Here is a 20,989-nt window from a genome sequence, read left to right on the forward strand (position 1 = left end):
GCTCTGGGGCGGGTGAAGTTTTTTGCTTGGTTGTCTTTGTTTGTCTTTTAACTTGGAGCTACTACATTTTAGCATCCTTCATTTAAAGTGTTTCAAATGCCTTTCTGTGAGGGATAGAGGAGAAACAATTCTCTCAAGGTGCTGCTAACCTTATATGTTTGTTTAACAGTCAAACTACGTTTTGTTCTGGGTTTTTTTTGTTCTTGTTTTTCTAAGACTGGTCTGGATGAATCACTGGTATAGTCGAGCATGGAAACTTCCATGTTCCTAAACTGGATGACAAAATGTAGCTGTAAATCTTGGTTTTAGAAATTCTAAAATCAATTAAAATGTCATCCTGAAATGGTTCAATGCACTGGTGTCATTGATAAACGAATGACACTGTGTTTATCGGACTGCAGTCCAAACATTGCATCATTGTTCTAGTGTGGCACTCGGCACCTTTTTCAGGCAGCAAGCCAGAATGACCCAACTTGGGCCCATGGCAAGCCAACATTGGAAAGTCTCCTGCCATCAAACACTGCTGAAGTGCACCCCTCACCCCCAGTCATAAGTTGCTGACCCCTGTTCTAGTGTGTAAGGGCTTGATGGAGAAATTGATTGGAAAAATGACAAACGCAAGTAAACTAGACATTAATGAAATGAAAGCATCCATAAATTCTTGTTCAACCTGCCACTTAGCAGACACAGAAGTGAACAGAAGCTAGAACTACATGTTCAACTCCATTCTAACTTTGGCTCCTGGCTGATTGGTCAGGCCAGCCAGCCACCTGGCCCTAGTGACTATATTTATAAATATATATTCTCATCTCCCACGCTGTTTACTATCAAGTATCAACACATTCCTCCTTGCTGTTCTTTGTGCTAATATGAAGATTTTTTTTTTTTAACTTGTCATAGGTTCTTTGTCTGTAAAGCTGCATGCACAACTCTAGTCTTTCAAGGATGAGGTGTAGTAGTCATTTAATAATCTAGAGAAAGGAGTAAGTCCTAATGGTTCTAGGCTAGGATGAGAGCCTGCAGTTGCATATTCCTGTGGGGGTGATTGCTGAGAATATGCAGGATGTCCAAGGAAACTTGAGCTGAGCTCTGCAGCTATAGGAAGCATTTGGTGTGGGTAAGAGCCACACTCCCCACAGGAGAGGAAACCCAGGCAGCTGGCCTATCCCTCTTTGGCCATTTACTGTGGCTTTTTTCTGCCTTTAATGCTGGACAGTGATTAAAGCACTTGTCTGTATACAAATACCGTGAAGAAAGGAGACATCACACAAACCAGGGCAATTGGTGGGGCACCTTTAGAGTCTTGGTGACCACAAGAGCTTTTCAGATATAGCAGCTCTTGCCTTGGTGTTTACAAAGGCATGTACCATCCAGCTTTTTTTTTTTAAATTCTCTTGTGTAGGCTTTATGGATTTGATGGTGATTGCAGTAAGTAACCTCTAGTAGGTAAAAATGGATGCTAATTACCCCAAATCCCCTTGTGGGTTGTTTGTTTGTTTGTTTGTTTAATAAAAAATAGCAGGATATGGGGAGGAAACTTTTTTCTGAAGTCCAACCCCCTACCCATTAGCTTGCTTTCAGGATAGCTCTGAAGTTTTAAAACCACCTTTGTTGAAATCCTGTATGGGAGGGTGGTCCCTTATTTTACACTAGTGAAATTACCTTAGGGCTGTATTTTTAGAACTATGTAATAGAAAAAAATATACCGATTTATGAAAATATCAGGATATGATCAACTGTAGGAAACCCATCTCCTTACTCCTCCCTAAAAAGAGGGGCAGCCTTGTGCTCCACTTCTCTGTACAAGAGGGATAAAGCCACTTTTCTATATCATGACCTCTAAGCCACTGCAAGTCACTTGCAGGCACCTGCCCATATGAGCTTGATCCCTGTTAAACACCTGTGACAGATAAAAGGAACTTGGAAAATTTCAATTATTCAGAGAGTATCTGCCCAGGGTACTTGATACTTGCTGCATGCCTGCCCTCCTGTGTTTTTTTTGGTCTTGCTTCCACTAGTGTTTTTCCAGTCCTTTTCATCTATTCTCACCATCCCTTTTTAAGGAAGACTAAAAGAGAAGGATATGTATGTGTGTGGAGAGGCTTTTCAGGAAAACCTAACAAGAAACTGGAGACCTAGCAACCCCTGCCATTTGCTGAGTAGATCCGAGACTCCTTCAGCATTTTTTTTTGCTTGCCTGTTCAGCTATGCCCCAGAGGGATGGTGGGGGGCCCTTGAGGTGATTGTGTTGCAGAGCTGGGTAAAGTGCTTGGCTCTTGCCAAAGCTGTCTTCATGTTTCAGAGCTCTTTCATGGCCAAACCAATGCTGTGTTTGAACTAATTTGTGGGCAAACCTGTCCAAGGAAGACAGCAGCCTGACAATCTGTAGTAGGCTAAAGAGCATGAACCACAGGGGAGAATATTTTGCAACCTTTGTGAAATAGAGGCATATCTGTTCTCAAAACTGGTATCTGCCAATATGTTGTCTTCTCTTTCTCAGGCCTCAAACAGCCTGAGCCTGATTGATATAGCCTATAGATTATGTTCCCCTAGCAAGCTGGAAATTAGGCAGCATCACAGAATCTAAAGTAAAACAATTTCTCTTTGTTTTCATGAAGACAAATTAATAGTGTCTTCTACCAGACTGTTGGTACATCCTGCTTGTAGGTGACTGGAAAAAGCCATAAGAACAGCTGCCTTTGTGATGGCTTTGGTACTTTTGATCTTAGCCAGGATCTGGCAGTGGTACAAATATGGACTAGGTTGATAAGAGAGCATATGTGGATTAATTCCATGTCAAATTTGGGTAACTTGCATTTCCTTATTTTCCCCCCTTCCCTTTCCAGATAAGATTTTACTGGTTAATCTATTTATATCTGTACATGTGGGCATGGGGATATTACCCTGAGCTCTATAACCTTGAGGCTATAAGATGTTTCAAGGGTAGCCACTTACATGCTCTTGAGAACCAACTAATTCACTTTAGTCATTCAGTCTACATCACACATTCATATTGTTTATTTGCCCAATTAAACTTGGAGAGGACTGTATTTTGAATGCCTGTTTGGGTACTTGAATCCAAGATGAACTCCCCATCCCTTTTGTGTTTTTTGCTCTTTTTTTCAGGCTGCCGAGTATATGATTTTGGAGATCTGAATTTTACTCAGGTGCCTAACGATGAGCTGTACAACAACCTGGTAAAATACCCACGGTCTGTGGGATTAGCCAGCCAAGTGCTGGCTGATGCTGTAAGTGGAGCAGTGGCTGCTGGGCACAGCTGTGTAACCATAGGAGGTGACCACAGGTTAGCTGAGATGCATTCAGTGTCATTGATCTGTCTTATTCTTCAGGTTGACCCTGCTTTCTCTCAAGGGCACTATCTTTTTAGCAGTGTAAATCAAAATAGAGACTTAAACAGGGGTAGAAAGAAGGTGGCTCCTTCATTACTGAAGTGCCACATGGCTTGGATCAGGCAGCTTTACTTGCAAGTGAAGAGAAGTAACTGAAAGCCTGTACCCAAGTTCTTTAAGCGATCACATCAGTGAATCTCTGCCACTCCTAGTCTTTGCAGTGCTGAAAATCTTATCTTCCTCCACTGTAGCACTTACCATGTGGTCAAATAGCATTTTTAACCCTGTGAGAACCAAGGTACTGAAGGGGGCAACAAAAAGATAATCTTGGAGAGTTACAGAACTGACTGATTGCACACTCCAAAAGAATTTGGCAACGGTAAAAACAATGAAGCTGCCCTTTTAGGGTAAATGCACAAGGTCAGGCAACATGCGACCTATTGCCTTTTTACATATATAAAAATACATTTGAGCTTAGCAGCACAAGGGACAAGCCCTATCTCCTAGTACCAGTTTACTTCTTGTTCCTTAAAATGTTCCAGAAATGCTGGTCTCAGTAGTAATGGTGGGTCTCATTGTGGCATCCTCACCACAAACATCAGCTTTATATAAAACAAGGCAACCTTGCTGGGTGACCTGAACTGCAGTCACTCTGAATGAGTTCATGAGGGGATGTATGTATTCCCAACCTGAGTACAGATTTGCTCTGTTGCTTCTCTAGCTTGGCGCTTGGTGCCATTAGTGGCCATACACGACAGTGCCCACACCTCTGTGTGATCTGGGTGGACGCACATGCTGATGTTAATACCCCGCTCACAACCCAGTCTGGAAACCTCCATGGACAACCCGTCTCATTTCTCTTACGAGAGCTCCAGGATAAAGTAAGTGGCTCTGACTTTTTACATGTATGGTGGCCTAACTGCACAGCACTGTTCATTTTCAAGTCTGATGAAAGGGGCGGACTTGTATCCCCTGCCCCCCTTTATTTCCCAATGAGATGATATGCTGGCAGCATGTCTAATCCCTCCCATAATGCACTTTGTTTGTCTCCTGATAGTCTATCCTTCCAGGGCAGAGGTAGTCCCTTGTTTAAATCTTGGGTTCTGAGGCTCTTGTTAAGGGGTGGGGTCCTAAATATAGCTATTTTGGATATACCCATAGTAGCAGGAACGAGATTGAGAGCAGTATCTTATATAATGGCTGCTTGACTTGGAGCCCAACCTAAATGAGAGAAGCTTCATGTCTCATTAGCTCACCCTGGGCCATCCTAGGTCAGCACTTAATGGATGAGCAGAGGCTCCTAGCCAGCAGCTAGACACTGGCTCCTAGTATTTTTCCAGCCAAAAGACAGTCACAGTATGTGAGCAACAATTTTGTCACATGAGCCAAAACAGGAGCCTGGAAGAGCTGTTCTGAGCATATCTCAGCTGGTAGCTGCTCCCTTCATAGCTTACGTATTTCTTACTCCCTATTTTTTGACAACTTTGAGGCCTGTCAGGGGCAGGTCCTGCATGGTGTCTCTTGACTGGCTACACTGTTGCAACTCAGGATTGCTGGAGCCTGCTTGATGTAAAAAGTCTGCCAAAAGATAACCTCTGCCTTTTTTTAAAAGGGGTCAGTTTAACGAGAGCTTTTGACCTGTACACAGCTGCTATCAGAGACTAAATATTAGGATGACCTAAGGCCTTTATAACTGATCTGCTTCAGCTGTAGCCCAGAACCTCTATAACAACATGTGGTTGGACATGCCACATACCCAGTGCAGTCTGTTATGAAGGATCGGGGGCACTGACCTTCCATGCCAGAGGTTGTCTCATGCTGGAGGTTATGCCTGAGGCTTAAGGAAGGATACTAATATTCCTTGCTACATGCCTTGCATCAGAAGGGAAGAAAACTATGCCAAGACATCCTGAGAGGATGGATGTGGGCACCAGTGAGGGCCTCTGGTTGTTGAAATCCTTTGTTTTAGGTGTACTAGCTTTAAACACACACCCAACTCCTACCCACAGAAGAGATGACCCTCTGAGAGCTTTGAGGCATCTCTACTCCATGGAGGACACAAGGAGGAGAACACTGAGGAAAGGACACATTTGACCAGGGGCCAACAGCTGCCTAGGTGGGAAAGGAACAGGTCAAGCAAGTCTTTGAGCTGGAGAAGAAGAAAAGCAAATCTCAAACTTGCTTTTTCCTATAGGAAAGAAAAGGTCTACAGCTTGTTCCTTCCAACCCTAATTTTCTAGGGAACCTCAGGAGGTCATCTAGTCCAACCTGAGCAGAACCATCCCCAACTCGATCATTCCAGCCAGGGTTTTGTTGAGCTGGGCCTTAAAAGCCTGCAGGGATGGCAATTCCACCACCTCTCTAGGTAACCGTCCCTCCCAAACGCTTTCTTTCAACTAGCTGGACTTTTCCTTTGTGAGGGACAAAAGAGCAAGGTTTTGAAAGCTGTCAAAAGGATAATACTGATGATGGCCTTCTGGGGTCTGTAAGTAAGAAGAATGTAAGAACAACCTAAATTTAGGTAGTGTGAAATAGAGGAAGCAGAAAAGGGTTTAGACAGGGACCAGTCTAGCCCTGCCCTGCCCCATGAAAAGCTCAGGCTAGCCTTGAAAGATGTGCTCTTCTTCCACCTGTAAATGCACATAGTGACAAGTAGCAATACCAGTTGTTTCACACTTCAGAAACTTATCACACATTAGCCTGCCTAATTGGCAAGGGATCTGCATCTTTGTTCTGCTCCACTGGACCACAGTATGATTTCCCACTGGGGCAAGAAATGTCATCGTCTGTCGTTAACTGTTAACACATATTGCTGATTTAATCAGTAGTACTAGTTTAACTTCACTCTGGCTGGCTTGGCTGTACATCTGAACTACCAAAGTAAGGATCCTATATGAACAGGTCTCTTACTTACCCCAGTTGAACAGACCAGCTGTGCCGATGCTTGGATGGTAGCTTATTCTTCCTCCTTCCAGATGATTCTAAAAGCTGTTTTACAAGTTCCCTCTGGTCATGTCTTGCTCTCAGAAGTCTGATGCATATTCTGTAGTTTATTACATACTGCAGCCTTCTCCAACAAACTAATCCCTTTTCCCTTCAAAAGGGTAGGGTACTGGATGGTCCTACAAGTTGTCTTACTCAAGGTTACAACCGCAATATAGGAGTTCCCGACTTCCAACTCTGTGCTCACTCCAATAGGCACACTTCTAATACCATCGGTGATGAGAACTTGGGCTTAGCTGTGGCTCTGACCCTTAACTCAGCCTTTCTGTGTGCACCCTTTCTAAGTAAAAGGCCTGCATCTGTACTTCTCTTAGGGTAGAAGGCTGCAATCCACTCTTGCTTACCAACCTCATGTCCTCAGCTGCCATGGCTGGGCTTTAGCTCCTGTTGTACCTATCAGGAGTCTAATCAGAATGCGCACACAGCAAGAGAGAACAGTCTTTTATTTTAGTCACTGGGACATAAGGTGGAAAAGGCTTAAATAGAAGATGTGCATATGTAATATCTTACCTAACCTTGCAGATTTTAAGACTTGCCCTGCTCCCCTCCATTGCTTAGGACTTTTTTTTTTTTTTAAATCCATTTTTCAAGATCTTTTATGTGGCCATGGACCTCTGAACCTAGTTAAGGCTGGGGAAGGGCTTGTCCTGGAATTGTTTCTCTTTCCAGAAATATGTAATCCCTACCATCTGCTCCCACCCCCAGGACTGAGTTAGCTTTGTCCCTGTGCAGTAGGCTTAAAAAGGTACAGATTTCCCCATTAGCCTTTGCACAGAAAAACATTTCCACTGCTACTTCTATAGTCCAGATAAATAAGACATTACAAGCTTGCCTGTAGGGACAAGCAGTTCAGCGCTACTATGTTTGCCCATCCATCCTTACAGACATCAGTTACTCATGCTGAGTCACTTGTAGAATTAAGTACCATCTGTCTCATCACCAAGATGCCTTGTACAAATGTGGCAGGTGAGGAAGAATAGCTGTTTTCTGGACTCCTGCTATTCCTTGGGCCAGTTATTTGCATGCATCTGAAGATGCTTTGCATGCCTCACCAAAGATGCTAGAAAGACACTGCAGTTTGTCTAAAGCACTGATCAGTTGTTTTTGGATCAGAATAAAGTCAACTCTCAGTATTTCAGACAATCAACTTTATTAAATTGACATGAAAAAGGTGAGTGTGTGCAAGCCAGAAACCACTGAGTGGGAGACCACTGACATACGCTGTTTCCCTCCTTGTACAAAAGGGGATATTTAGTCTCCCTCTATATTAAAAAAAACACTTCCAGTTACAAAACTGGCCCAGGTGAAAAAAGCACCAGACACTTTCAACCCATACAATAGCATCACCCACCTCTGCTCACAAACTTGCCAGTCTCACCCCTACCCCAGGGCACTTTTGGCTGCTCCTCCTCAGTTAATTGAAGGCTTTGGTTAGAACTAGATGAGGGTATAACTTACGTAAGTGCTTTATGACTAGATTTGACCCTGGCAGCTCATCTATTGTACCTTAATGCCACTGCTTTACTCCTTCATGGTGGTCTGACTTGAAGTTAAACACTTAATGTACAGTAAGTCTTGTTTCCAAGGACACTTCATAGCATATCATGTCCCATCTAATTAATCTTTAAAGCTGTGTGTATAGGAGGCAGACACTGACTTTCTTGTGGTTCTCATCCATATATTTAAAGTGTCTGAAAGATTTTGCTAGTAGTATATCCATCTGTGACATTAACACAGAAGGCTTACGTAACTTGCTAAGTTGTGTAGTGAATTACTAATAAACCTGACCTAAGATAGGAGTCCTTGGTTCTAGTCCAGTACCCACTCTCCAAAGTATTATGCAGTCACCAGCGTTTAGTACCAAGCATTTGATTTGCAAATAAACACTACACTTTGGAAAGATTTTAGTCTGAATAAATGAGATGCAAAGCACTTCACAGTGAACATTTGGGGAATATTAAGCACAGGCTTGTCAAACACCCAACAGTCAAATTATAAAGCTGTATATCCACCTTCTGCTTGCAGATGCCACAGCTTCCTGGGTTTTCCTGGCTAAAGCCCTGCCTCTCAGCACCTGATATTGTATACATAGGTCTGAGGGATGTGGATCCGGCTGAATAGTAAGTGCAAGACATTTATGGGCTGGTGGGCTGTTTCTTCTCAAGTCTTAAAATTGCATGTTCCCATTGGACAAAGCTACATCCATGATGTGGGCTATTGCCAGGACTAAAGATAAACAATTTATTTTTAACAGCTATATTTTGAAGAACTATGACATCCAGTATTTCTCAATGAGGGATATTGATCGCCTTGGAATCCAAAAAGTTATGGAAAAAACCTTTGAACACCTGATGGGCAGGTAACTGTATAAGTATGTCAGATCAGACAAACTCCTTAATGACTAGTTAGCACACCAGGGAATCTCTAATCAACACAAATTTAAATTGCTCTAATTGCCAGTCATTTGAGCTTCAGCACTTGCTTTTCTGGAAAGTTAATTTCAATAGAAGGAAAAATAAATTAACTACATTTCACCAGTGATAACAATCCTGTCAACAGAATACACACACAACCTGGGTAGCAGTTACATAAACTTCCAGTGTCACTCTAGTAAAAGTTCTTTTAAAAAAACAAAAGTGACAAGAAATCACTTGCCATGACTTACCAAATAACCACAAGAACTGTGAGCTGTTACAAGCATGGGACTTATTCAGGAAGTTCCTATGTCCTACCTCTTTAATCCAATACCATACTGCTACTAGAGCTTTTTTTTAAAGGAATAGGATCTGAATCGGATGTAGGGAAATCATTTCCATTTGCTGCTCAAACCTGTGAACTACCTAGCACAAAGTCTCTGTTTGGTTTTGCTGTTAACGGCTGCCTATACACATACCTTTTACATACTATTAAAATGTTAAGCTTTTTGTAAACCGAGGCAATTGCTTTCACTCAAGTGAGCTTTTCAAGCCCTCCTAAGCCATACTTAACATCCCATGTATCCAGGTTCTGTGACTGCAGCATCTCACTTACTCGAGTCCTCTTTTTTTTTTTACTTGCTTTTTAATGATTTGCCAAAGCAGGGACACTAGAGTCTACAGATAGCCTGAAACTACATTTCTAATGTGACATGGTCATTCATCTTAGCCAGAAATACAAGGATTCCATAGCAATAGACTTCGACATACTGGAAAAATATCATGTAATTCACTATTGTTGCTACAGCCAGGGCCTGTCTCCCTCTCCCTACTTGGCTAGGACTTCCTTTGCTGCCTTTTGCTCTTTTCCCCACATGAACAAGACATGTAAAAGGGGGAACTCTGCAAACTGACAGAGTTCCCCCTTTTGTGGCATATGGGTGGGTGGGAGAACACTCTGAACTGGGATGGTTCTCTGGGAGCCCAGGTAGAAGCAACAGAGCATAACTGAAGTCTATCCCCTCAAGGTCTGACTAATTTACATCACACTTTCCCAAATCTGTATTAGTATCTGTGTGGAACTTAGCAGATTGAAATGACTAAGTCAAAAGGCCCACCTTAGCCTAGAGGCCTGTTGCATATGGCATTATTATGCTAGCTACTGTAGCCGAGAGAACATGAATTAATGTGGAAACATGTCCAGCTGCCTTTGACTCTCCAGTCCAAGTGATCAGGTCCTTATTCACATGGTAGACTGGGCATGCATCTGGAGGAAAGTTTGAACAAGTGCTTCTGAAGTTATAACAAGCTACCTTAACTGTTCTGCCAATATATCCGCTGAGAATAATTATTGATAATAAATATGTTTTGCGATGGAACATGGTCTGCTATACTATGAATTAAAGGTGACATGGCCACAGAGAACAGTGGTAAGTAATTACACAGAAAAAACAAAAAGCCAAACCACAAGACAAGCCATGACTCTCTTCCCTTTCCCTTTCCCTGCTTTCCCCTCCTACCAGGAGACAAAGACCAATTCACCTCAGCTTTGACATTGATGCTTTTGATCCTTCGCTGGCTCCAGCAACAGGAACCCCTGTTTTAGGTGGATTAACATATCGGGAAGGCATGTATATTGCAGAGGAAATACACAATACAGGTAGGAAGAAATTTACTGCATTTAGCTTGATTAAGCCCAGCTGTCAAAGAAGCTACCTAGACAGTACTTGGTTGTAGCTTTATAGTAAGAAGTCTGTTTCTGACACTTCCAAGGCATTTGTATTAATTCTATACTGATACTATGGGGTCAAACTATAAGTAACCTCAGTATATTTGGTACTCCTTAACAAAACTAGGTCATGGGCTCACGTAAGTAGATGAGCTAGTAGAGAGCTTAGTCCAAAAGTAGAACTGGCTATGTACTGCCAAATACAGAACTACAATTGCTAATCCCATTGCTAACGCCAGAGTGTGGCCTACTGCAGTAGAAAGTCATCCTAGGCTGGCCAGAAGAAGTTAGATAAAGTCTCCTTCTCATTATAAAGTTTTGGTTTCTATGAATTTTAATAATTTTATTAGAAGCATTACCATCTTCCTAAGCCTGCAGACACGCACAGTAACACTCTCTATTCGTAGCACTGAGCATCATCATAGTAACAAGTTGCAATAACAAATAATCATAGTAACAGTTGCAGGGGTAGAGCCTTTTAATGTTGGGTGGGCCTATAAGCCTGTATGCCTATACCATCATGTAGGTCTCCAGCAGTGGTCTGTAGTCCAGGGATATTACTGCTCCTTGGGAAAGTTTTAGGTGTAGCACAGTTGCTATGCAGGATGTATTAACAATACTGTTGAATAGTAATAAAGCCACTGGAAGGAGGGAGCCTAGGGCTGTGTGTGTGCACTGAGGTGCTAGAAGCGCAAACAAATGGTGCTGCTGAACTGCACTGTAGGAGGTCTCCTAGTATTTCAAGTGAACTTTAGTTTTTCCCCAAGGTGTTACCCTGGTCCTCATACTTTGAATTCCTGTAGCATTAGCAGGCTGCCCCAAGTCTAGAAAAACCTCGTTGGGACTTTTCTGTTGTGTCGTTTAATTATGGTCATCTCTGCTTTGCCCTTAGGAATGCTTTCAGCAATTGACCTGGTAGAAGTAAACCCACTGCTTGGAGCCTCTCAGGAGGAAGTGAAGGCTACAGCCAGTCTTGCAGTAGATGTGATTGCAACATGCTTTGGGCAAACAAGGGAAGGGGCACATACTGTTTTTGATGAACTCCCAACACCTAGTTCACCAGATGAATCAGAAAGTGAAGAGCAAGTGAGGATTTAAGACTTCAAGTGTTGGACATTCCCAAGCTCTACCAAGGCACTTGTGCAGCTTGAGTAAGACTGACTGTATCAGATACTTGGAGAGTGGAATACTTTTAGGTTTTAAAAAACTGTAGTTTTTCCAGCTGATCAGTAACTGCTGTATTATGTACTGAATTTTAATTCATTTAGACATTATGTAAATTGAATGTGTAATAAAACATTTATTACCTTTGTTATTAGTCTTACCATGACTTCAATCAGTGTCTCTGCATTTTCTCTTTTACCATCACTTGGTGCCCGCCTAGAGTTAGTACAGTTTCATTTTGAGCGTGCTGTCAAACCTGACAGTTCAATCACAGGACCCTTCACTAGGAAGAGCTGTCCCATCCACTTTTCTGGAGCTACTGCCTTCCAATAACTCAGCTACACTGTCAACATATGATCCTTGATGGACAGTTATGAAAACCAGTCTCTGCCATGAAAGCTCAGCTTTTCCGGAAGAACTTGTAGTAGACCACACCTCCCAAGATGGCTAGTTCCAGGATGATGATGACAGACAGCAGCAACTTGTTTGTAGTTACTCTAGAGGGGGGGAGAAAGGGAGCTTAGGATCAAGACATCTAAAACCATATCTGTATCGCAGCTGATAAGTTATTTACTGGGTCACCACTTAACTGCTTTGAGGTTAGCACAAGACTGTCTTCCTGAAAGGCATCACTACTGAAGCTTAAGCAGCATATCACATGACTCTCCTTTGATTTCCACCGCTACCTTCTCAGTAAACAGAAGTCCACTTTGTAACTCATTAAAAAGTCAACATACAATCTGAGTCTTGCCATTCAGCTTCAGTTCTTTTCGTACCATGTATAACTTCTTAAGCAAAATTAAGTATAGTGGGGACTCCTGACAATCTGCTTTAGAGCAGTTACACTGAACCCATCTGGAAAAAGGAACTAGGGCAATGGTTCCAAAGCTCTGTGGCTCCATAAGCAACAAGATATTAAGTAACGCACAAATTTTGCTCTTCCCCACCAGCCTGAGTTTTTATTTTTATTTCTGTGTATCCATGAGCAACATAGTTCCAGCAATACACAGATTGGAAATCAAACTAGTAGCCGGCTTTGGTTTAGTACCAGGTTAAAAGTTGTCTTGGATAGAAAGGGTCAACTCCTTTCCCCCAAACCTTGTTTAAAAGTCAATACCTCTCCAGACTAGTAAACAAAATCCATGATAGTTTGGACCTTTAAAATTTTTGGTAAAAATTTAGCTAAGAAAAAGTTAAAACAAGATGAAAGTAGTGTTCTGAAGACCCTTGTCAGAACTATTCCTAAGAAACAGCACTGAGTGTACAGATGGTTAGTTTTGATTAAGTTCATTTGGATTCTCCTTAAGCAAACAGGCATCACATGTGAGAAAGGTAATAATATACAAGAACCAAGTACACACTTTTGACAGTTCAATGTGCAGAAGTAGTTAAAATCCAGCGTTTAAGCAAAAACAATGGAAAGGAGAATGCCGTTCTACAAACATATGGTACCTTCTCCCATGAGGAGTGTTCATACTTGGTTACCCTGCTTCAAGGATACAGGTCCAAAATAGCTTAATGAAAAAATGGGGCAAAGAAAGGTATTTTATGGATAGCATTAAAAGGTTTTAAAATTATGTGAGAACCATAGGAGTAATACCTATTTGCTTTGAAGAAGTTAAAGTAAAACAAAAATTTAAATAAAAAAAATAGAAATAACTGCTATAATGCACAAGCCACCCATAGAATGTATTTTCATAGAAGTTAGAGGCAAACAAAGCCAGAAAGAGAGTTAACAACTAAGGGTTTAATCATCCCTAGCATATCTAAAGATGATAATTGTTATTAAGTGATAGCAACCTTTACACCTCTGGTTATTAGCAGACTACTGACAAAATGGGAACTACGAAGAAAGTTTCCCTCACATTCCTTTGGTCTAACCAGCCTGCAACAAGCACTGGTCACTATTAAACATGTGAACAGAATAAATGTCTCCTTGGTCTGATTAACTATTTCATGTTCCTGTGGTCTCAACTCAGTTTATAGCATATGCAATCACATACATCATTTGCAGTTGGTATGCACTGTGTCATGTTGCTGTACTAACTAGCAATTGTGCACTGGAGATTTTAGAATAGCAAGGAATCGTTAATTTGTATACTACCATTTCTACTCAAAAAGAAGATGAGGTGTCCTCCCATCAACATAGGGAAGAGAGCCCTTTGCTTTATAGCTGTGTACAAGGAAACCTAATTAAATAAATTGTTTATCTTTGAACTGCTGCTAAAAGTAGGTGTGTGCTCAGTAGTGGAAACCAACTATGAAGTTGATTAAATGCAGCCAACACTGAGTATGACTATAAAGCATATGCCCCATACTGGGCAAACACTGATGGGAGCCAACCATGAAGAGAACTTAGTGCAGGCTATCTGAATAAGAATCATGATACTGTCCACTGCATGCAGTCCCCCTCAGCACTAACTCTTTTTCAAGAAATGGTGAGCCACAACACTGCATACATTTAGACTTCATCTTCACTCCCACAGCTGAGCTGCACCTTTCACAGATTCATTAAAGTTTAGGACTGGGAAGGACCTGGTAAGATTATCAGGTCCAGCTTCCCTACTCTGGGCATAACCCCAGCAAGGTGCGCATCCAGATCCCTTTTGAAGATCTCCAGTTTCTTCCCCATTTCCAGTAATTCCTGTTTCACAGCCTTAACTATCTGGCAAACACCATACAATCGGGCCCCAAACAGTTCACCCAGAATCCTTCTGCTGCCCCCTCTCTCAGCCTACTGCATATGATTAGTGTGGCACCACCCTCCATGAGATGGAGCTAGACCAGGTTGCCCTGCACCTCATCTGCATATACAGTTTTGGAGGATCCCAGGACTTGTAACAAGATGACCTGGATCCAGTCATGAATGCAAAGGCTAATTAGCACAGATCCTGTGTGGGACAAGGGGGTATCTGGAGTACACACACATCCTGAGCAATGCCGAGCTATGGCATCACAATGGCTTGAAATGCTGTTGACTCTGCTGGGGCCCAGCCCAATTAACAATATGATAAATCATGAGCCTTTTGGCTTTGGACTCATATCATGCATAGTTTGCAAAGAACAACTGCTTAAAGAGTCTTTATGGAGTACCTGTAATAAAACTTGCAGCAATTTCAAAAAAAGGTAAAATATAGCAGTTCTGGATGAGCTAAATCTATAGGTACCTACAGTAATTTGGCTATATGCAAATTACTACAGGTATTTTTATTTCAAGGTTAGTGTTTTCAAGTTCCCCCCTCATTTCCATGTGCTCAGGGAGAGCAGAGTCTAACAGTAAAGGGGGGCGGGGAAGGGCTGCAGGGAAAAGAAGCTGGGGTGGGGACAGGAAGGGAAGGGCAAAGGGGTTACCTGACTCCCCAGATTTAATTCTTCCCTGCTGTAGCAGTGGGAAGGGGATAAATTCAAGGCCAATCTTCAATAAATAGGTTCTATACTAGGAAAATTATATCAAATTTATAATTTTTCCATATATAGAATCTAATTACTCGGGTTCTCTTATATTTGAGTAAATATGGTACTATATTACTCTATGAGCAGTCATTGAAAAAAAAGATTCCACAGCACTTGCAGAGAAGAGAAAGTGCAAGTCCCTTTATTCAGAAAAAAAATGTATATGTTACATGTTTTTCTCCTAAATCCCTCCAGTTCCAGCTAAATAAAGACTACCATGTTACTGTCCAAAATTGATGTGCAACATTACTATCTGTTATAAAACTAATGCTGTGTTCTATCAGAAATGGTTGTTTTCAGCTACTGAGTGAAAGAATTCATGCACCAGTCTTCTGGCTGCATCCTTCTTTGAGATTTTAAAATAAAGAGCAAACCTGTCCAGGACTGATTATTGGAAAGTAGTACTGCTCTATTTTTTTATTAAAAGTTGTAAATTGAGTCATGCTACTCACTTTCTGGACATGGAACGAAGGATCTTACGACTCTTGCTTAAGTTCTCATTTGTGTTCACCAACTAAGAGAAGACAAAAAGGAAACAAACCCACAAGTTACTTTCCATTTAGTCCGAATTATGCAGTACAGATCCAAATGTTGTTCTGTTCCATCAAAGAGTGCCACTGAGATCACAATGAATAAGCAAGAAAAGATCTGGGTTCGAAAGAATTCAGAAAATCTTGATGTCCAGAAACAGTTCATTCTTGCTTGATCACTCAAGGCTTGAGTGAGAAACAGATGAGTTACTCAAAAAATTGTATATCAACATTCCCTTTTCTCAAGGTGTATGCTGCTGGGAGTGATTACCTGAAAACAAGATTATCACAACTGGGGTCAGTGATGAGACTGAAACTCATGCTAAGCTTGGACCTACTCACAAAAGTTAAAATACAGAATAATAATGCTAACTGCATAATTTAGCAAGAGGATGCGAGTTCATGGCTGGACCATCTAAGAAGGAATAATGAAGTATCTCTTCCAACTTATATTGCTATAGTCAGGATGATTTCAGGAAGACTCTTAGTTGTCTGGTATGTAACCATATGAAATGTCTATCCTTAATTAGTATGGTAAATATTTATTTTGGGACTAACTCATGTTTATGTGCAGGAAGAGACATTCTCCATATGTAATAGATGTCTCCTCCTGATTTAGTATGTTTTTTCCTGGCTGTTAATCAGTTTCCTGATATGTTGCAAACCTGGATAACCTCTTGTTACTGAAGAAGGTAACTGATTCAAATTAGAAATTTCTGATAACCAGTAATGAGCAGGTTTTTCCTGTCAATTACTGCTTGGGACTCTCTCTTGATTTACACACCTAAAAGAATGCTCTGAAGATGCTAAGCTAAGGGTATAAAAAAAGCAGTAAAACAGCAAACAGTGTGTGCGCTTCAAGAGTGAGAAATCTCTCTGACACCAGTTGGTGATGTGCCCGACTTACTCGAAAAGTTGAAGAGAAACAGACCGCCTCTTTGTCACCTTTTTGGTGAGAAATCATCACCTTATAGCTAATTACTGGACTCTTGATTTGGTTTGGGCTCACTTGACTTGATTTTAAATACTTGTAGTAAATAAAGCCTTTCTGTCACTCATCGAACAAAGTGTCATGTCAGTCCCTGGGCTAGTCTGGAATCCTAGGTTTTTATTTGCTAAGTCAGCTACCTTTTCCTTGTAACAGAGTAAAGAAAGTTGCTCTTCAAAATATTTTTATTTTCATAAATTTTAATATTATAAAAGACTAAGTCTGTCTGTAATGCTTTATTTGCACTCTGATTGGCTGATGGAAACAGCCAATCAGAGTTCTCCAAGCATGGGGGAGTGCCACCATGTTTCCGAAGCCACCCCGAGGACCAGACAGAGCGGGGGAGCTACTGGCCTCGGCTTCCCCACCCCGCTCCCTGCAAGAGGCAGAACAGCAGCAGCATGGGGCGTTAGGAGGCGGCACTCCATCTCAGCCCCCACCCCTGCCAGTCATTCTTGACAGGCAACTGGCTAGTTGTCTTAGAATTTCTATTTGGAACAAAGACTAAAATCATCAGTGACTGAAACCCACTGGACTGTTTCAAAGCATTGATGAACAGTAATTTAACAAGGTACTTGACAGAGCTTACTCTCTCTTCCAGACCATTAGGGATAAAGGAGCACATCAGCAATATCTGTGGGGGGCATCATATTGGAATATTTGATCACAAGTGAAGCAACAGAAAGGGGTGAGAAATTAAATACAGCTTTCATGAGTTAATTCAGAAAAGTTCAAACACATCTGTAGGATATTATCTAAAGGATACTCAATAGAAATAAGAAATATGGGAGGAAACGATGCTGAATTATCTCACTTGTGCACTCCCAAGTGGGCCTGTGCCTCTTTTACCTGCTACATCCCCCCTCCCCTCTATCCCAGCCTGTCTCTCACCTCCTGACACCTCCATTTCCATTTTCACTGACTGGCTTTCTTGCCTGCACTGCATGCCAGCCTCTAGCTTCTTTACTATTCCTTCCATCCAGGAAGAGCACACACACACCAACTAGATGCTTTCTCAGCCTGACAAAGGGTTTTAAACCCAGAAGCCCATGCCTTGCAGATGGCATCCCAGGCAGCTAAGCTGAGCTCACCTGGAGCTTCAACTCCACTGCAACCAGCAAGCCTCAGGCCTATCAAAAACATGACAGGTCTCTGCGCGTGGTGGCTGGAGGTTATGGCACCTCCTACCTCCCTTTCACCAGGGAGATCCTTGGTCCTAGCATTTCCTGGGGCTGCCACACCACTGGCAGTCCCACCAGGCATCCCAACTCTGGCAGGGCGCAGTTTTAGTGGTTAGGCCTAGACTTGAGGCCTTCTCCTTCCCCACAGCCCCAGCCCACACCTCAAAGTTCATCCTGGCACAGGAGCTCAGCAGGGACATGTTCTTCCCCTGCTGGCTGGGGATGCAATGAGGGCCGCCTCCAGCTCTGAGAGCAGGGCATTAAATGTTTTAAAAAGGAAATAGGTGCGGACAGAGTGATGAGGGTGGCACTTACTCCGTCTGCACCTGGAGCTTGGGGAACCCCAGCAGCAGGAAGTTCGCCTTCAAGAACACCAGCTGCTCCACCAAACCAGGATTGAAGCAGGTGCAGTGGGGTGTCACAACATCCCCAGCAATGCTGAACACTGGTCAGTGGACAGAGTACGTGTTCCCAGGCAATCGTGGCCAGATCCTGCCACATCTGGCTACAGGCCGCTCATTAGGCCAAGGGGTCGCAGTCCAGTGGCTCCACATCTTTGGCAAGATAGGTAGCCACTGAAGCTTCGGCACTACCTGCCCAAGGCTGGGGTCTGGTGTGTTTGGACTCCAACACTGAAACCATGTCCTTGGCCCACACTGGCAGCAGCTGGTGTGGAGGAGACTGACTGGTGCTGGAAGTGCTGGTATAGGAAAGTGGATCCCCCTCTTCCATGCCCCCTCGCCTCTGCCCTTCTGCCTCCCTGACTCTGTTCACCAGCACCTCCGTCTAGTGATCGAGGGTTTTGGTGCTGCCAGTGCACGTGTCCCTTCACCCTTGGGTTGCACATGTCCACCAGCATGTGAACTGTACTGGACCACAACGGATCCAGCTGTTTCCTGATGCCTTCCTTCAGTCACCTCACCAGTGCCTGCACATCTGATGACAGTGGCTTGTCCCCATCCAGGAACACTGATCCCTTGGAACTTCTCCATTTAGTTCTCAAGTTCCCTCACTAAGGGGATCACCTGGCTAAGGCAGACATCACCAGCACGGAGGGTCTCGGTGGCCTCGAGGAACAGCCTGGGGATCACCGAGATCTGGGAGATGGTATCCCACGCCGCTTTGTTAAGGGGGGCATTGACCCCAATCTCCCCAAGCAAGGCCATCTCATGGATGGCCTTCTGTTGCTCCACCAGCCTTTGCCGAATCAAGTATGTGGAGTTCCACCAAATCTCCACATCCTGCATAATTTTGTGCTGCGGGATGCTCAGCTCTGCCTGTTTCTCCCACAGCATCTTGCCCCCCTTGATGCTGCCATGGAAGTAGCCCGCCACCTTCCTGCATTTTTAAATCAGCTGGGTGGTAGTGATGGGGCCATCACTGGCAGCCCTGTCCCCCTCCAAGGCATCCCAGACTATGAGGTGCAGCTTGTGTGCCACACAGTGGATGCCAACATATTAGCCTCATTGTCGGTGACAATGAACCCACAGGTAAGCTCACCCTGCCCAATGAGCCACCCCTGCCCCATGCAGTTCATGGCCATCATGATCTCCCTTGCCATGTTGGACTCATCCATCACCTCGGCTTGAAGGAATGCCTACTGACAGCCTGACTGATTGCACCAGTGCCCTGTGAGGGAGAGGTAGGCGTGATCTCCACCCTGGCTGCTCCAGATGTCTGAGGTGAAGTGCAAGGTTACCTGCAGCCCTGCCTTGCACAGCTCCTCCCTCAAGTACTCCCTGCATGCCTCATACAGGGAGGGCACCACCATCCTGCTGAAGGTGATGCATGCAGGCACTTTGTAGGATGGGGCCATGAGTGCCATGAGCTGCCTGAACCCTGGCCACTCAACTAAGGAGAAGGGCTCGCCGTCCAGAACAAGCATCTCCCCAATGCTCTGGGTGACCTCACTCGCCCTTGCAACATGCCCCCCTCTGTCTGTGGCTTTCTCCCACTGCTCCAGGATGTCCTGCCTCTGCTTCATGGGAATGGGGGCTTTGGAGCAAGTGGGGGACTTCCCTTTGGGCACACCCCTATGCGACGCTGGTCAGGCCACAGCTGGAGTACTGCGTCCAGTTCTGTGTGCCCCACTTCAGGAGGGATGTGGACAACATTGAAAGGGTCCAGAGGAGGGCCACTCGCATGATCCGGGGACAACAGGGCAGACCCTACAATGAAAGACTGCAGGACCTGAACCTGTTCAGCCTTCACAAGAGAAGGCTGAGGGGGGACTTGGTGACTGTCTATAAACTCACTGGAGGGAACAGACGGATTTGGGGGAGACACCGTTTCCCCTAGCGCCCCCATGCATAACAAGGAATAATGGACACAAATTATTGGAGAGTAGGTTTAGATTAGACATCCACAAGAACTACTTCACAGTTAGGGAGGCTAGGAGCTGCAACCAACTTCCAAGGGAAGTGGTGCTGGCTTGTAACCCTGGGGGTCTTTAAGAAGAAGCTTGATGCCTACCTGGCTGGAGTCATCCAAGTCCAGTTTTTCTCCCACCCAGGCGAGCGGTTGGACCTGAAGATCTACAAGGTCCCTTCCGACCCTACTTCCATGATTCTATGATTCCTACTGGTGTCAGGCTGAGGAGGAACAAGGGCAAGGGGGTGCTGCCTCCTGAGATGCAGCAGCATCACCATGGTGGCAAAGTGTTTCACCTCCTTGCCCCGGCTGATCTGCCTTCAGCAGTGCTGGCAGACAGTTTACTTGGAGTCATCTGCCACCTCAAAATGACCCCACACTACACTACCCCGCCAGCTTCTGGGTTGAGAGTGGGATCCTGCCTTATCCTTCACTCCTCAGCAGGCTGAGACACAACAACAGGAGGAGCCGACTCAGCTGAGCCACTTGTCTCCACAACCTCAACCTCCTCCGAGGTACCTACCGGAGGAGACCTGGCTCTAGGGGAACTCTGATGGGTGTGGAGCACCAACTCAGATTCCCCCTCGGTCCCCAGAATTTCTTTTGCTAGGTTGCTTAGGTCCCCAGGTTCCAGATCCAGCTCCTCCTCTGCCACTGAAAGGCTCATGCTGGCAGATGAAGCTGGGGTGCCGGAGACTGTCATTCTACTGCTGGTGGCTACTTCTGATGTTAGAAGAAGTGGTGCAGGTGCAGGGACAGGTACTGCTCCCATGGGCAGCAGAAGACTCATTGCTGCCAGGAAAGAGG

The 20,989-nt window shown here is 43.9% G+C and overlaps 2 protein-coding genes across 2 annotated transcripts in view; one reads left to right on the forward strand and one right to left on the reverse strand.

Annotated features, from left to right (window-relative positions):
• The first annotated feature begins 3,068 nt into the window (after positions 1-3,068).
• On the forward strand, positions 3,069-11,696 carry ARG2 (arginase 2). Its single transcript, XM_019519194.1, has 6 exons — positions 3,069-3,304; positions 4,072-4,231; positions 8,379-8,473; positions 8,608-8,712; positions 10,291-10,427; positions 11,389-11,696. Exons 1-6 carry the CDS (start codon positions 3,084-3,086, stop codon positions 11,592-11,594), a joined length of 924 nt encoding a protein of 307 aa, XP_019374739.1. The 5' UTR covers positions 3,069-3,083; the 3' UTR covers positions 11,595-11,696.
• Positions 11,697-11,776: 80 nt separating this feature from the next.
• Positions 11,777-20,989, reverse strand: part of VTI1B (vesicle transport through interaction with t-SNAREs 1B) — a 28,711-nt gene continuing 19,498 nt past the window's right edge. The window contains exons 5-6 of the mRNA XM_019519195.1: positions 15,566-15,627; positions 11,777-12,157 (exon numbers count right to left, since the gene is read on the reverse strand). Of these exons, the coding sequence (XP_019374740.1) occupies positions 12,061-12,157; positions 15,566-15,627 (159 nt within the window). The 3' untranslated portion in view covers positions 11,777-12,060. The remainder of the gene's footprint in view (positions 12,158-15,565; positions 15,628-20,989) is intronic.

This window comes from Gavialis gangeticus, unplaced genomic scaffold (genome assembly GCF_001723915.1).
Source record: "Gavialis gangeticus isolate Ggan-Ray unplaced genomic scaffold, GavGan_comp1, whole genome shotgun sequence".
Classification (NCBI taxonomy): domain Eukaryota; kingdom Metazoa; phylum Chordata; order Crocodylia; family Gavialidae; genus Gavialis; species Gavialis gangeticus.